Below are 18,737 nucleotides of genomic sequence, written 5' to 3'. Positions count from 1 at the left end.
TATTATTATAATATTATAGTTGCCGGTTATATATAATATAGAAGAACATGACTTTGTCTTTCAAAACTTCTCCTCAAATTGTGAAGAAAACTGGTTGTATGCATCGTCAATATGTGCTGTGCATATGTATGGCAGCGGTTTGGCGGGGAGGGCGAAAGTGTATGACACAAGTGTGTCTATATTGGAACCTAACGCGCCAATATTAATAAAAAAAATTTGGAAATCTATCTGTGATATTTGACAGTACAAAGTACCCTACCAAAGGTGGCTAAAAGTGTGTCTTGACGTTGACATTCAATTCAGTATATGAGTATAAAAATTCTAAAGAGAATTTTGGGACTGAGGTGTTTAGGTAGCTCAGTTGGTCAAGAGCATTCGCCCGTAAAGTGAAAAAGATACATGTGTTCGAATTCTGCTATAATACATACACACATACACATATTATATATATATATATATATATATATATATATACATATATGTATGTATGTATGTCCAGAGCCTTAATTTTTTTGCAAGTTTTTTAGACGCAGACGACATTATTCATATTGGTTGCAATAATCGTCACCAAATTTATAATTATGCAATATAAGTTGACAAATTTTTTAAGGTGGAATTTATTTACTTTAATAATGATTAAGTAGTGGTTTAAATAGGTACCAATATTAAACCCTAGGCAATAAAAAATAGCGACAGTAGTAATTGATCATATAAAAACAATGTCGACGGTAATGAGAAAATTCTGGCAATCAATGGAACCGAAAGTCATTAAATATTGGGACGCAAGAACAAGCATACTTGATGATCTCCAAATGTCAACGTCTACAACTGTACTGACCTTTTATCGTTATTGATACATAATAAATAAATATAATTAGCTTTTATGATACATTTTACGGAGCCTTTAACACGTGCAAGCAATACTGAACGAAACGAAAATAGAAAGAAATTTCAGAAAACCCTTAAAAAAATATCAACTTTCTGCTCATCCTTACACTTTGTAACAACGCGTTCTGATCTTCGGGAAGATTTGCAGACGAAATAACACCTATAATATTATAACACTTTGAGGTTTTTTCCTCGTAGAATTGTGGCCAATCGTTGTTTCGTCACAATGTCGATGATTTCGAATTTTCCAAGTTTTTTGCAGATAGCAAGATATTGATGATTGGTTTATAGATTAGTGAAAGAATTGGAAATCGTTTAATGGATTAGAAATCAGTGGATGGCTTCAGATTTGGTTGTTGTTAGATTCCGGATACATAATTCAAATTTCCGCCTGGTCGTGATGGTAGAGTAGTATGATCCGTAAATGTAGAAAGTGCCGCTCTAATGAGCGATCTAATTCCATTAAAAGTTACTTTTATAATTGTATCTTCAGGAACTAGCAAGACTTGCGATTCTCTTGGTAAAATATGAGTTTTTAAATGGATTCTTCATCATCAAAAAGTGCCTTCCATGCGGATCCAATTGAAAGAACTATTGAAACTCCAACAAATTCTGATGAGTCCAGTCCGAAAGATTCTTATTCACCAGTATAATTCTGTTATGTTTTAGGATCACTATAAGTAAGAATGATTCCATGGTTGACCGTAAAATGACCAAATAAGTCCGGATCTATGAATTATTTTAGATCTAATCAATTTCGTGGCTGGTCGTAATAAGTCCAAGCATGTTCGTATAGTGGTTGATTTACATTGTAAATGTGTGCAAGTGTTCAGATGCACGGAGTATTCTTATAATACTGAGAAATCCAATGCGCCAAATCGATTATATAGTAACTTCATGTGACCGACATCTCCCTTCTCTGGGCACATTATAGGCGGGGTTCAGATTTCGAAAATGTCCTTTTGTGATCGGGCATGGCCAAGTCCCTCCTCTGAGAATTTCAAAAGAGAATGTTAGTCTAGGGTAGAATAGCTGGAAATATAAATAACTCGATGAGACCATCTACCTGAATTATTTGAAACCATATTCCAGGTAGGAAGGTATAGAGCATGACAAAGGTTTTTGTTCGAAGAATGCTATTTTTTCTGATGAGAAATTCCGGGATGGTACAGGAGAAAAGGAGATTTGCTAACCATTCATCTGTTTTTAACGTTTTTTATATACAGAGTACGATTTGAGCCACATAGTCGTAGGATTTCCATATTTATGCTGGACTCAGTTTCTCATTGTGGTCAAATACGATGGGAAAAATTTTCAAAATGTCTAATTGAACATTTTTCACTATACGCCATTTAGTTAAGACGTATAATTTTTTCTGTTCCCATTGCACATCCGATTGACAGATGCATTCTTTTCTGCAATGTGTTTGAAATTTTTTCTAAGCAAATGTAAAACAGCTGTTGGTTGTTTTACTCAGTTAAATTTGCTTCCCTGCGAAGAACATTCTCATCAATTATGCATGATTCTTATATTTTGGCATTTTCGTTTAAACAAAAGAAAACTTAAATGTGACGGCATGTGTTTGCAATTTACAATAGTTTGAAAGAAATAGAGGGACAGATGGAAACCATTCATCAGTCTTCTCCTGGGAACGTTCTGGACACACATGTAAAGATTAATCCCGTTGAAGAACGGGAACAACAATCACATGACCTTAAAAAAAGAAATTTGTGATAAATAGTTTTATGGATCGTTCTTGTTCGATTGTTCAATTTTACGGTGAGAGAGAGAAAGGAAATATAATACATCCTAATTAAATAATGATAAGAAGGATAATAGAAAGAAATTTTCGCGTGTATGAAAATTCTACTTCGTACGAAATACTTTATTTTTAGATTAAATTTCTAGGTAAGATATATAGCGATTTTGTTATTACTATACAGAAAGGACGAGTATAAGAAAAATGGGTTGTGTTGATTTGCGATTTTCAACGGAGTTTAATGGAAAATTTAAATTCGAATAGTATTTATAATTGTCAAACAATAAAATTCGTAAAATATTTACTATAACTTTTAATATGACTTATTAATTGTTACAATACATTGTACAATCATGCAATACGTTCTTTGAAACGTGAATTAGCAACCTATGTAGCATATTTCGCTATAGTGTAACATATTTTTAATACGTTGCAACATGAGGTTGCAATAAATGATAGAATAAATTGCAAATATATTGTTTACAAAGGAAAATACACTTTTGATGGAAGTTCTGCTCCTTTCCTTGACCATCTGTTCCTCTTCTTTCTTTACTTACTCATCATCTTCCTCCTATTGCTTTATGTCAGAGCGAAGAAAGTGATTACTTTCTAAGAGATTTCAAGAAAGTTCTCGTAGAATAATCTTGCGAATTCACGAGAATACCACGAAAACAGCAGAATGTTTGAAATGAGATACACAATATATAACATAATAACACTTGTATATTTAAAATAATATATCTTATAGAAATTTATTCTACAAGATTATTAAAAGTTTTATATTATGAAAATATGATCCGCGATTGCATTACAAGCAAATATATTGATTACACGACAGAAATGGTTTAGAAATGCCGATATAGATGTAAATAAATATATGTATATATATTTATACAGGATAATTTTTTTCTGTGCGTGTGTCTTTTATCTATATTATAGTGAATAAAAGGTATCGAATACTTAAATGTATATATATTAGAAAGTAATGCCTAAATATGACAAAACTGTTATTATATTTGGGCAATAAAATTAAATGTCTAATGAATTTAAATGAAACATTTTTTCAAAATTTCCTAACTGTTGTTCACATTTTATCTTCCATTTCTTTCTTCTTCCTTTTTTCTTCTATCTATCTCTTTTCTCTTTCGGTTGCGTATTCGTTTCTCTTTGTAATTATTTGATAAACTATTATCTTAGATTTTGAATAATATTCACATAGATTCAGCTTAATTCGTTCTTCAAAATATTTCTATCTGAAATAAATACATTTATTAACGAATATAGATTAAACATTTTCGATAATTTTTGCAAGTGAACGTTGCCTAGAATGTAACTACTACTCGTAAATATTTGCAAGTATATAAATTTACAGTAATTGTTATTTATGAATATATATATATAAATACTTGTATATAGATTGCGTACATAAGAGATTTAGAATTTTTGAAAAATCTATACGATTCACACCACACAATTATTGTTGATTATATAACTAATATTTCAACTGAGCTGTAGTTCTATGGCCACTTTCTTGTTTATAGATTTTCTTCCATCGTCGATGAATTCATGTTTTATCTGTCGAATGTTTTTGTTATTGTACTTCTAAGGTCATTCTTGTATACAAGTTAACAATGCGTATTTACTACAACGGCATATACACGATAAAAAAGCGTAAGAGAACAGTCTGAAGATAGAATCGTTATTACGAACACAATTATATATTTCTTTAAAATTAAAACATTTATATATTCTAAAATGAATATTAATATTTAAATTATATTAATTTGGTTTACGAAAATGAATTATTTAATTCGTATGAAAGTTGACATTACTTTTCATTATAATTTATTTATATCTAAATCATCACCAGTATCAAAATTAACGAAGTCAAACAATCTAATTTCGATAACCGGAAGAACGTAATTTAATTTCTGTCGATTTATCAGAAAGATAGAAATAGTTTTATTATATAAAACCAATCGTTTAAGAAATAAATCATTTATTCTTCGAACTATTACATTTAAGATACAAAACGTTTATTCATCATAATTATTCAGAAAGGTAACTTCTTGAAGATGCCGAGAGAGAAAATATTGAAATATATTTAATACATTGTCATTTTGATGAATTGTTAATTCATTAAAGTTTATAAATCATGTAATCCTTCAACAAACTCAACACAAAAACATTTTGAAAATTTCCACGAAAAATTTCATAGAATTATATGTAACTTTTCAGTAAATGGCGTCTACAATACAGATTCTTTGATCAATTCTTTGTTATATCCTGTTAAAGATGAAGATAATATTAAGTTAATAAGAAGATAAGTATTAGGTTAATTATATGTATAGTTGCAACCATGACGTAAACATATACGAATTTATGGCCGCCTTTTCTATGACATTTATGAAGAATTTTTAGGTCGGAGACAAAAATATAATATATGTTCAAACAGATTTTAATAGATATTTAAAAGGATGTTTCTGTTATAGTGGTTCTCGATAAACTGAATCGCTTTGTTTCGGTTCCTCGGCCGATCGCTAATCTTCGTAATTATTCGGGATCCTATAAACAAAGTCGATCTCGAACGTGCAAAAAAGGATCTTAGCGACTGCGAAATTTCCCCAATACGTATATATATATATATATATATATATATATATATATATATACATATACAAATATATTTAAACATACATACATGCGTGTATTCTGTAAAATTTTCAATTATATAATTTTTATTATTCGCACCAATTATTACAAGGATATATGTATATATGGCTGAATTTATCTACATATATAATATGTGAATGTATAAGTACATAACATAAACAATATATATAGTACATATACATATGTATATTTCGAATATTATGTAAATACGTAGTATATATTATTATATATTATTATATTCCAGTATGTATACATATGGATATATTTCTATCTATATTTATAATACATACACAAACCACAAATACAAATACACATACACATACACATATATAGATGAGCGTTCTCTGTTGTTACTCAAAAGCCTTTTAAGAGAAATATAATTACAGGGCCTGTATATTTACATTGGTATAAGCAAAGGATGAAAAACACACACGGAAAGCGGAAAAGATCCCAGGGTTCGAATCCTGATCCAGAATATCCGAAGGATACAAAATATCTTCACGAATTCTACACTCAAATTTGAAAAGAAGGTTGGTGGACAACCGTCAAGCCTCATTACATAGAAATCTTTGTGATGAAATCTTTGTTCATAAATATGTTTGTGGTATTATACATATCATCTTCATAATATTCCATTTTAGTATATATCATTGTATTATATTTTAATAGTGTGATATATAAATGCCGGATCAATATCACACTCTAAAGAAATTTTTCCTATCCACAGTTTGAGGTAATTAACAGAAAAGGAATACTCGTTGGCCCCCGCAACCCAGCAAACATGACTTCATTCTATCATTTAACTCAATTTGTGAAGAAAACTCTGTATGTATGTGTTGGTGTGATAATGATTAGCGGGGAGGATCGATAGGATATACAACATCAACATCCCAAAACCTCCGCGCCGATACAGCATAGACAAATGCTCATCATGCTTTGTGGTATATTTTATGACAATGCGAAGTAACCAAAGGTCGCTAAAAATGTCTTGACGGTGTTCACGTGTGCGATCAAATATAAGTATAGAAATTCTTGACAGAAATTTCTCCTGAGGTGTCTAGGTAGGCTTAGTTGGTCAAGAGCATTCGCCCGTACAGTGAATGTATTCGAATTCTGCAATAATACATATATATATATATATATATATATATATATATATATATATATATATATATATATATATGTCCAGAGCCTTAATTTTTTTTCAAGTTTTTTAGACACAGACGATATTATTCATATTGGTTCCAATAATAGTCACCAAATTTATAATTATGCAATATAAGTTGACAAATTCTTTAAGGTGGAATTTATGTACTTTAATAATGATTAAGTAGTGATCTAAATAGGTACCAATATTAAACACTAGGCAATAAAAAATAGCGACAGTAGTAGTAAAGAGAACATAATCGCATTTTAGTGGTATAGAATAAGAAATCGTACAAAAAAAATGCCGACGGTAGTGAGAAAATTCTGGCAATCAATGGAACCAAAAGTCATTTAACATTGGGACGCAAGAACAAGCATACGCGATGATCTTCAAATATCGACGTCTACAACTGTACTGACCTTTTATCATTATTGATACATAATAAATAAATATAATTAGCTTTTATGATACATTTTACGGAGCCTTTAACACGTGCAAGCAATACTGAACGAAACGAAAATAGAAAGAAATTTCAGAAAACCCTTAAAAAGATATCAACTTTTTGCTCATCCTTACACTTTGTAACAACGCGTTCTGATCTTCGGGAAGATTTGCAAACGAAATAACACCTATAATATTACAACACTTTGAGGTTTTTTCCTCGTAGAATTGTGGCCAATCATTGTTTCGTCACAATGTCGATGATTTCGAATTTTCCAAGTTTTTTGCAGATAGCAAGATATTGATGATTGGTTTATAGATTAATGAAAGAATTGGAAATCGTTTAATGGATTAGAAATCAGTGGATGGCTTCAGATTTGGTTGTTGTTAGATTCCGGATACATAATTCAAATTTCCGCCTGGTCGTGATGGTAGAGTAGTATGATCCGTAAATGTAGAAAGTGCCGCTCTAATGAGCGATTTAATTCCATTAAAAGTTACTTTTATAATTGTATCTTCAGGAACTAGCAAGACTTGCGATTCTCTTGGTAAAATATGAGTTTTTAAATGGATTCTTCATCATCAAAAAGTGCCTTCCATGCGGATCCAATTGAAAGAACTATTGAAACTCCAACAAATTCTGATGAGTCCAGTCCGAAAGATTCTTATTCACCAGTATAATTCTGTTATGTTTTAGGATCACTATAAGTAAGAATGATTCCATGGTTGACCGTAAAATGACCAAATAAGTCCGGATCTATGAATTATTTTAGATCTAATCAATTTCGTGGCTGGTCGCAATAAGTCCAAGCATGTTCGTATAGTGGTTGATTTACATTGTAAATGTGTGCAAGTGTTCAGATGCACGGAGTATTCTTATAATACTGAGAAATCCAATGCGCCAAATCGATTATATAGTAATTTCATAAGACCGACATCTCCCTTCTCTGTGCACATTGAAGGCGGAGTTCAAATTCCAAAAATGGCTTTGTCTGATTGGTCATGGCCAAGTCCCTCCTTTGAGATTTTTGAAGGAATTGGTCTAGGATAGACCTGCTGGATATGTGAACAATGACCCAGCGGGACCATCTGTCTATATTATTTGAAACAATATTCCAGGAAGGAAGGTATAAAGCATGACAAAGGTTTTTGTTCGAAGAATGCTATTTTTTCTGATGAGAAATTCCGGGATGGTACAGGGGAAAAGAAGATTTTTATCCCATTCATTAAGTGGTCAGACCACTCTATAATACTCGAATACTCAAAAAACGGTCTTATATTTAAAAATCTATGAACTCAAAAGTATTAAACGAATATTTTTCATTTTTGGCTGCATGGTAGTTTATAGTTTAAACAATCTTTTTTACAATAATTACTAAAAAATATTAAAAAATGGCGGCGTTGCAGTTGATGCGTTTAGGTCCTTCGTCCGTATGGGTATCGCTGATCGGAAGTAAATCTCTGTAATGACGCCAATGAAAACAAAATATTCTTTTTTTTTTCTCTTAATGTTGTGACTATAAAGTAGTGTTAAGATTTTTTTGTCTTGAGAAATGAGTGAACGAAATATTGTTTTTGCACAAACATTTGACGACAGAAAAATTAATATTAAAAAAACTAATTTACATATCGCATAAAATCGTAAACTACTTTGTAGATAATGTATCTGAGAGTGTTGTTTTCAAATTTCTAGTCAATCAGTCCGATTGTTTTTGAGATTTCTTTCCGGTTAGGTTCCGGAAAATGTAATTTCGAGAAAAAAGTAAAAGAAAATAAATATCCGGTTATTTAGGTGATAAAGTGGTTTTTTTTGTTCATATTTAATCAGCGATTCCTGGCCCATATGACGTTCCTTCAGTAGCGGAATGATTATTTCGAAATCTTTTCTGAGATGATCTACGAGCTTGACGAGCGTATTTTCTTATGCTCGGATTTCTGAGATATCGCAGTGCTGCTTATCATCTTTCATGCACAATTCGTAGTAGCGATGTCCAATTTTGCAGTTACATTAAGCTCATCATCGACAGAATAGCCATCGTACACAAGTTTTGAAGTACGAAGATTTAATTATTAAATCTATTACTTTGATACCCAATAATCGTCGATATGACGTAAAATAAAAAAAAGTCTCGTTTTCGCCAAGTTCCATCTCTAGAAACAGTCAAACAGTTTTTCATTTTTGCTATCAATTTTTGTTTCTGCTTTACAACATTTTCCATTGACAACTTACACACTCTCTGCAGCAGTATTAATGTGATCGATGACGATATCGTAAAACGACGGGTACATCGCTTTCTGTAAATCTATAATTCTACAAAATTCTTCTATTCGTCGTAAACGAATTCGTAACAATCGGAATGTCAAAATAATTCGCCTGTTTATGTCATATGCTTTATTTTTTAATAGAGGATTAGAAATCACAGTGATTGGTTCGCAGGAGTCATACGAAATCAAAAATCGAGTTCACGAATGCTCCGTTCCATGAACTTCACTTTACGGTTGCATGTCCTATACTTCACAATATTACTAATTATAGAAAAAACGATGACAAAGCTTAGAATTCCATACACATACAAAAGGACACAATAGATCAGGTATGTGCGCCAAGTGCGTACTGGTCGAGCCGTGTGACTTATCGCTAGTATCTGTCCGACTGTAGTAGCTGGAAATATCTATAACTTTGTCAATTTTTCGAATTTTAATACCGGATATATCTTTAATTGTCCGCAAAACTTCAAATTTAATAAAAATGCAAACAAAATCGATTTTTTGAAACTTTTTGGGTGGTCTGACCCATTAACGTTCATTATACACAGAGTACGATTTGAATCACATAATCGTAGAATTTCTATATTTATGATAGATGCAGTTTCGTATCATGATCAAATATGATGTGCACATCCGATTGACAGATGCATTCTTTTCTGCAATGTGTTTGAAATTTTTTCTAAGCAAATGTAAAACAGCTGTTGGTTGTTTTACTCAGTTAAATTTGCTTCCCTGCGAAGAACATTCTCATCAATTATGCATGATTCTTATATTTTGGCATTTTCGTTTAAACAAAAGAAAACTTAGATGTGACGGCATGTGTTTGCAATTTACAATAGTTTGAAAGAAATAGAGGGACAGATGGAAACCATTCATCAGTCTTCTCCTGGGAACGTTCTGGACACATATGTAAAGATTAATCCCGTTGAAGAACGGGATATATATATATATATATATATATATATATATATAAACTGATAATATATCTTTTATGCTTTTATCTTGTTTGACTATTTAATGAAGTGACATAAAAACTTATAACATATATAATATGAAAGTTATTTTGATCAGGAAATAATACTATGTATATCATTTCTTAACGATAGTTTGAGCGTGCACTCGTTTTACAATACTATAAATACAATTCATTAGCGATACTAATCGTCATTACAACTGTATATGTTGATTGTAGCATTGTATGTCTTATATAATATAAATAAATGAAGCAGAATGTAAATGAATACCAAGAAGATAACACGAGTTGTGTTTTTGTTGATTCCATTGTACGTTTCTATCGAGTCGAATAAAAGAGAAAGCAAACAGGGAGAAAAAAAGAGAAAACGTAGAGAAAACTGACTTGGTCAAAGAGAAAAGTCGAATAAAATCTAGACTTTTTCTCTTTCTTTCTATCTCTACTTCCATGTTTCTCTACAATTTCTATCCACCTTTCTTTCTTTCTCCATTTCATCGAATTAGTAAAGAATCGAATGATTAATCAGGACCATTTTATATATATATATATATATATCTATATTTGTAAATTAATTTTGTGAGACACGTATTTAGCATAATAGCGAGGAAAAACCTAATCTAATCAATGTTTAATCTATGTCTACAATATAAATGATTTTTGAATAAAGTATTCAATAAATCTTGATTTATACAAATAATACATAATGCAGATTTATCATGTTTATTTCGGGATGAACGTATATATAAAGATTCATGTATTTGGGAGATTGGCAACATTTATGTAGAATAGAAGTATAAAAATAGTTCTTCAAGAAAAGTCTTACTTTACACTTTCAGTACATGATCATGATTTATAATATTGAATTCATGAAATTTTTTAGAATTGTGTATTACGAAATCTTATATTACAACGCATATGTATACCAGTATATACCAGTATATAGCAGTGTATACCAATGTATAAGAGTAATATTTGATAAGAATTATCTTATTGGTCCTTCAAAATTAATCGTTACATAAATGACAATTTAGCGATCAAACAGACTTAACAATTCTATTATAACAGTGAACGGATCTATTTCCGAGCAACTAAAGTAAGTATAAAACATGAAAGTGGTCTTTAATTATTTTGTTTCATTCTACTGTTATATACAATTACAAAAAATTTACATTTAACTAAGTAAATATATATAAGCAATCAATGTTTTCTTAAGTTTGCAACAATAGTACATTCGAATGAATTTATTCAGTTAATTTCAATTTTCCCACAGATAATGTTCCTTACGATTTCATTGTGTTCAATTTTCATTTTATTTCTACTGCATTGCTTTATAAGATATGGAAGAGTGGGAAGAATTCTTCATAATATTCCAGGACCAAATGCATATCCTATAATAGGAAGTATACATCATTTTTTCATTGGCAATGGTAAACTCTTTCGAAAGAAAAATTCTTTCAATCCGGTACATTTCTTGCTTAATTTAAAATTTATTATTTTATTTTAGAAAATACCCTTGCAAAACTTTGGGCAACAAATGCAAAATTTTATCCAATTTACAAAATTTGGTTCTTCTGGTACTGGACAGTAACTCTGCTTCATCCGGATGATATTGAGGTAAATAATTTGGGGGCAAAAAAAAAACGCTTCACATGTTTTTCATTTCCTCTCTCTCTTTTTATCTTTCCCTCTCACTTTCCCATTCTCTCATTCCCTCTCTCTTTCTCATTCTCTCTCTGTCTCTTTTTTTCCCATTCTTTCTCTCTCTCTCACCCTCTATCATTACCTCTCTCTATTTCCCACTCATTCCGAATGTTCACTATCAATATATTTTTATGAAACAGAGGAAACATAACATAAATTAACCGCAGATACTTATGAGAAGCACTAAACATATTGAAAAAGGAATAGCATACCATTTCTTGAGACCATGGCTATCTAACGGATTGCTAACCAGTGGAGGTAATAGTTTGAATGAATCAAAATTTATTTAACGTGCTGAATAATATTTAACGTTTTAAGTTTCATTGGATAGGTGAGAAATGGCAGACACGTCGGAAGATATTGACACCAGCATTTCACTTTAATATCTTGAAACATTTCGTTGTCACTTTAAACGATGAAGCACGGTATCTTGTAACGTCTTTAAAAGAGGAAAAAAATGGAGATTCTGTAGTTAAAGATTTACAAGAATTTATCAGTCAACATACACTTAACATAATATGCGGTTTGTAATGTATCTTTTTTTAATCATTGATATTTAACAAAGAAAAATTATTGTAAAATGCTGACTTGTAGAAGCAGCCCTTGGTACCTCTTTGAAGGAGAGGGGCGACTTAGAGTCTAATTATCGTGATGCGGTTCGTAGTTTCGGCAATATCATAGCTACTAGGTGACTATTAATTCTTTTAACAGGAATAAATTCGATTGTCTGTTAGAAGGAAATATATCTAAAAAAGAATTATCATTTATTAGATATGTGAAACCTTGGGCCTATTCCGATATTATATTTGGAATTTCTTCACTTGGTCGATTACAAAGGAAACTATTGAAAACCTTGCACAGTTTTTCGAAAGAAGTACGTTAATTTCTTGAATGAATAACTTTTATTATTATTTAAACTAAACCATTTAGATAATTGAAATTGTTATTTTTGTCTTAGATAATTTCAGAAAGGGTACAATTCCACGAAGAAACTAATGGAAAATATTTGCATAATTATGAAGAAATGGATGAGAATGAAATTTTTTGTGAAGAGCGCGTGGATGATAAAAGTATTTTATCCATATTCTTTACTAATAAAAAATTATAATCACGATAAAATTATAATCCGAATTTTTCCGACACAGATCCGATGTTCAAAAAGAAACTTGCTCTGCTTGATCTGCTTATATTCGCTTGTGTGAAAGAAAATATAATCGATCAGGAAGGCATCCAAGAAGAAGTCGATACTTTCATGTTTGAAGTAAGTGCCAGTATATTAATATATTTAGACTAATTAGTGAAACTGAGGAAATAATCTTCGTAGGGTCACGATACTACTGCAGTGGCGTTGTGCTTTGCATTGAGTCTTTTTGCAGAACACAAAGATGTGCAGGTAATGTTTTCATCGCTAAAGATTAATTGAACATTTATCGATGAATATGCATTTGATATTTACTAAAAATAATTAATCATCTGATCATGAATAGAAACGTATAAGAGAAGAAGTTAATACGGTTATGCAAGAAAACTATAATTTGACGATTCCGATGATTCAAGAATTTTCGTATTTGGAGAGATGTTTGAAAGAATCACTTCGTTTATATCCAAGCGTTCATCTTATATTTCGTCATTTGACGCAGGATATGCAACTAAGTATATAATATATTTATATATCAAATTCCCCTTCGTTTTATTATTCAAATCAAACAAATAAAAATAATAATTTTCAGAAAATTATTTAATCCCGGCTGGCTCGATGTGTCAAATAAACATCTATAGCATCCACAGAAATCCACAATATTGGCCAAATCCCGAAGTTTTTGATCCCGATAGATTTTTGCCAGAAAATTTGAAAGGCCGTCATCCTTATTCCTATATCCCGTTTAGTGCTGGACCAAGAAATTGTATCGGTAAGTAATGCAAAAACATAAAAAAAAAACGGAATATAAATAATTAAATTATCTCTCCTTTTGAAGGTCAAAGATTTGCAATGCTCGAGCTAAAAGTTATAGTAGCTTATATACTGCATAACTATCATTTGGAACCAGTTAGTAATCTTGAGGATGTAAAAATGTTGGAAGATATTACACTGCATTCGACCAAGCCTCTTCAAGTTAAATTTATACCAATAAAATAGGATCTTTCTAGAAATCATTTTCTTCAAAATGTACTCAGTGCATTTCTTGGTAATTTGTCGAGAATATGTGTCACAAAGATAGATAGTTATAAGCAACGTTGTACTTGATAAACAGCTTAAAAATCCGTTGTGATTCGAACAACAATCTACGACAAGTATTTCATGATCTTTCTTTTACTGCAAATACTTGTAATTAATTATAAATAAATTATATGATTCAAAAATTGCAGCTTCGACGAATCCATATATTAATATTATAAATAATGGATATAGTAAGAAATAAATTTTTATTATTTTATATTGAGTTTTTCATCCAATTAAATCCATCTTGCTTGCAAGAAAGTTTTCCTTAATAACGTGTGATATTAATTTTTGTTTATCAATATTTTTTGTAATCAAATAATTAATATAAATTATAATATATATAATGTATAATATTTTAATATACATTATATAATATATTAATATTCGACACAAGCAACAAATAAGTACAGTAAACTATATTAAAAGAGAAAGAGAGAAAGAGATAGAGAGAGGAAGGAGGAGAGAAAAAAGTTATTATTGAGCAAATAGAACGTAGTTGCTCTACTGTTTTTATTCTCGTTCTGGAAGAATTAAACAATCGATCGGTTCAGTTTTGATGATAAAATTGAATTGAAAAAATAGAAAAAATTGAAATGTAATCTTCACATTAAATAGAAGATTGTTCTTGAAGTGTGAAATAAGATGAGCGACATAAGATCAAAAATCTAATTGAGTTAACATTAATAGAATCGAATGACAACGATTCGAAAATATTTACGTATATGGTCTATACATGAGTCCTAAAAAATTACAGTTATGTGAATAAATTTTAATGGAAGAAGAATAGAAAAAAAACTGAGTGACGGAAACTATAATTTCATAAATGGGAATGATTCTATCGGAATATGGCTTTAACTTTCACGTGTAGATATAACTGTCATTTTTTATACAAGAATATAATATCTACATAAGTCACTCCAGTTATCATACTAGCCATTAATTCAAGATTCAGAAATGCCCTTTCTGTCATTCTTTCTATCATTCTTTCACCCACTTTCTCTTTCTTACTCTCTCTTTCTGTCTCTCTCACTCTCTTTCTCCCTTTCTTTCTCTATCACTCAATCACTCTATATTTCTCTCTTTCACCGCTTCATTCGATTAAAAAGAATTGAATTTTTAATTAATAAAATCTTATACATACATACTTGATATTTTTATATATTCTTTAAAAATAAAATCATCGATATATTCGTTTTTAACTTCGATTTGAATAAGATATCTCCAATTCTGATCGATGTCTGACGCAAATGTATTCCGCATCTCTTCATCCGATCACTAGGTTATATCCTTACTAAGTAAAAATCTCATCACATTTTTAAAAACAAACTTCTTTCCCGCCACGTCACCATTCCTTGTTGTATGGCGCTCGGTCGATAATATCATTTCTTTATTTGTGCAAGAAAAATCATATTAGAATAATTTTCAGCGACGTATAGATTGAAATAGAAATGGGGCTCAAAAAGAAAAAGTATCATAAAGACGATGAAAATAATCTATTAAGATCATTGAGATGTATGAAAAGAAAACTGTGTGATCAAGGAGAACAAATTAAACGTCTTAAAGCAAAAAGTAAGTATAACCTATAATTGTGTTGTTTTTCAGTTTATAATTTGCAGTAATTAGATCAAGTACCTATATTAAAGAGTGAACCAGTTTCCTCAAAGAAATAATTGTCAGTTATCTAATTTATTGATATAAAACAAATTATTTGGTCGAGAATTAAAAGAACTGACAAGTTCTCTCTAAAAATAATCCTGTCAGATGAACAAATATTATAAAATTATTATTATTATTAAAAAAAAAAAAACGACAATCTGATATTGTCAGCACCTTGATACATTATTAAAATTTTCTATCAATGGTAGGTAGAAAATACTCGTCAACGCAGTCATCAGAGAGTGACTAGTCGTCAGATGAAAAATTGCCCATAAAAGGACACTTTAATTCCTCCTGAGCAATTCTTAAAAAATTTACCCAATCCCAGTCAAAAAATAGCTAAAAAGCCAGTGGAAAAGTCAACTGGCTTACAAAGGTCAACGAACGAATAAACACCAGCAGTAGCTGCAGACCCTTAAATTAAAAATCAGCAAGTAACTACAAATGGAGCTGAAAATACAAGTGACAAAAAATCCGGAGAAAAGAGATCAAGAAATGGTGCCAAATAAATCAGAAGCAATTGGAAAGCGGTTGGATGGTGAAAAGGAAAGAACTCCAGCTTATACTGAACTCCAGCTTGTACTGAACTCTAGTTCATAGTGCTTTATGCTTGCGTTGGAAAGACGTTCTTAAAGAAGGACTTCCAATAGAGGAACGCGAATGATTTTTTAGAAAGTATCCAACTCTCGAAAATTGTTTAACGTTAGAATTTCAGAAAATGAATGCTCAAATAAAAGCGTCACTTATAGAAACAATCATAAATAAACATAAAAGACTTGTAGAAAAACAGTAAGAAGTCTGCGCTTGCTTATCTGCCTTGGGACAGTTAATCAAAGATTTTTTTTAAAAGGAAATATTTATTTCTGAGTTTTTGTTGGGAAATATTTACAGATGCGTCGCTAATGAAATGGGGAGTCCATTCTGATGGACAAAGCACAAATGGTTTTTGGAGTAGAGTCGATAAGGAGTCTCCAGTTAATCATCTTGAATTATATGGAGCTTTCTTCAAAATAAAATGTTTTTCAAATAATAGACGAAACTGTGATATTCTCTTACGGATTGATAATACAACACCCATTGGCTGTATTAGTCGTATGGTAGGTACTCAATTTAAAAGACTAAACAATAGAGCAAAAGTAATCTAGAAATGATGTGGGGAAAGAAATATCAGGATATTATCTTTGTATGTTCAATTTAAAGAAAATAAGATTGCAGATCTTGTATCTAGGAGAACAAAGCTAAAGAACAAATACAAGTTAAATAAGGAAGCATTTAATAAAATCTGTAATAAATTTGCTAACCCGGTAATAGATTTGTTCAAGTGCGATGACAGCTGTCGCATTCATTGTCAACTGGAACTTATGGTTCTTGCTTTTTGTCCTCATCTCAAAATTCTTGAGAAAAATCTTAAGTGTGAATGATAGAGGGGGAATCTTAGTTGGTCTTCTCAAACTTGATACTCTCGTTACATAAATATGTTTGAATCAGAACCAACTATCTTTAAACTTAATAAACAATTATTATACTCTTCCGACGGGAGAGGCCTTTGACCTCTTTAGTGGACAGCTTTTTGTGATGGTAGGAATCTTATCCAATAAGCGTACACAATAAGAAAAATGCCATCCGAGGCATTAAAAGTAGCAATGCATTGTTAAGCGATTCATCAATAGATCAGTATGAAGGAACAATCAATACGTGGTGGAAATTTTGTCGTTCAACGCAGTCAGATCCATCTAAAGTAGAAATTTCAAAATACAGGTTTAGTTCAATTGTGGGCCTGATTTTGGGACTAGATATTGATTAAAATGCCAGTATCAAACGATTTTGTAAAGACGCCTCCAAACTAAGGCCGATACAACAGAAATACGACATAACGTGTGGTCCAGAAACAGTATTGAATTGTCTGAAAAAATGAAAAATTATCATTGGTGAAATTATTATTAAAGACAACTTGGCATTAACAACGGGCGACAGAATTCAGGCTGTTTTCAATTGATATTAGGGATATAAACAAGCTAGAGAATCAATGATTTCAAACTAGAAATAATGATTTCATCTCAACAAAAAACGTCCAAACACAATAAGAAATAATCGTCGTTAGTGCTACCGATTTTCAAAGATCTGCTTATATGCGTATTTTATGTCATAGAAGAATATTTGACTTGTACAAGAGCACTAAAAGGAGAAGAAAATAAATTATTCATATCTTGGAAAAAACTGCATAAAGCAGTGATTTCTCAAATGTTAAGCCGATAGATAAAATCGATGTTAAAGGGCAACAGAAGAAATATAAACATATTTATAGCTGAACACATATGTAGAAATCAATTGAAGAAAATAAGAATATCACGTATGGATAACGATTTCGACGAGCGGCTTTTCGCAAATGAGTGAGATTAGATATCTTTATTAAACAATTCGTATCTCACAGAGTACGTATCAATGTAAGGCACACATTGATAATTACTAATTCATATATCATAGTTTTACGTAGTTTTAGCAAGTGTACACTGTCAAAACATATTATCAATATCGCCTATTAATGATATCATTCGTACTTATAAATGTATATGTTCTACGTTCCATGTAATATGAAAATGCAACCGAATAAAAACAAGAACGATTGGAAGAAGATATCGAATTAACTTGATTGCTTTTGTTTTATTGAATCTAATAATAGAAAACAGAAGCAGAAAATTGAGATCGAGAGGAAGTTGAAAAAACTGACTGTGCTAAGAAAAAATGTTGAAAAAATTTTAGGCGTTTCTGTCTGTCTACATCTCTATTTTTACATTTCCTATCGACCCTTGTTTCTGCTTTCGTATCATTGAATTACTGAAGAATTAAATTTTTTAAAAAAGGCCATATCTTATATTTATATTGTATATATTTTGAAATAGTTCTGCGCCTTTAATATTATTGACACTAAAATTCTAATCTATTCGACCTTTGATTTATTACTGCATTATAATTTATAGTTGAATAATACGTTCAATATATTCTTAATACA

The 18,737-nt window shown here is 30.7% G+C and overlaps 1 protein-coding gene and 1 long non-coding RNA gene across 2 annotated transcripts; one reads left to right on the top strand and one right to left on the bottom strand.

Annotated features, from left to right (window-relative positions):
- Positions 1-601: 601 nt before the first annotated feature.
- On the bottom strand, positions 602-15,347 carry LOC124953040. The gene is made up of 2 exons (XR_007102102.1): positions 15,213-15,347; positions 602-1,879 (listed from the first exon to the last, which is right to left on the bottom strand). It is a non-coding gene; the product is annotated as an uncharacterized LOC124953040 (long non-coding RNA).
- LOC124953035 (cytochrome P450 4C1-like) lies at positions 11,421-14,145 on the top strand. The gene is made up of 12 exons (XM_047503833.1): positions 11,421-11,576; positions 11,654-11,763; positions 12,018-12,108; positions 12,182-12,373; positions 12,445-12,538; positions 12,622-12,724; positions 12,809-12,920; positions 12,996-13,111; positions 13,175-13,243; positions 13,338-13,503; positions 13,581-13,760; positions 13,827-14,145. The coding sequence occupies exons 1-12, from the start codon at positions 11,423-11,425 to the stop codon at positions 13,985-13,987; spliced, it is 1,548 nt and encodes a 515-aa protein (XP_047359789.1). The 5' UTR covers positions 11,421-11,422; the 3' UTR covers positions 13,988-14,145.
- Positions 15,348-18,737: the final 3,390 nt, after the last annotated feature.

The sequence above is a fragment of the Vespa velutina genome, chromosome 11 (genome assembly GCF_912470025.1).
Source record: "Vespa velutina chromosome 11, iVesVel2.1, whole genome shotgun sequence".
NCBI classification, from domain to species: domain Eukaryota; kingdom Metazoa; phylum Arthropoda; class Insecta; order Hymenoptera; family Vespidae; genus Vespa; species Vespa velutina.
The sequence above is the reverse complement of the archived record's forward strand: the minus strand, read 5'-3'. Positions and strand labels throughout refer to the sequence as shown.

Bases quoted from the DNA above. Each gene is read 5' to 3' on its own strand.
- LOC124953035 (XM_047503833.1), top strand. From the start codon at position 11,423: ATGTTCCTTACGATTTCATTGTGTTCAATTTTCATTTTATTTCTACTG. The intron at 12,539-12,621 runs GTGACTATTAAT...ATCATTTATTAG, and splicing joins GGCAATATCATAGCTACTAG to ATATGTGAAACCTTGGGCCT. The intron at 13,761-13,826 runs GTAAGTAATGCA...CTCCTTTTGAAG, and splicing joins TGGACCAAGAAATTGTATCG to GTCAAAGATTTGCAATGCTC.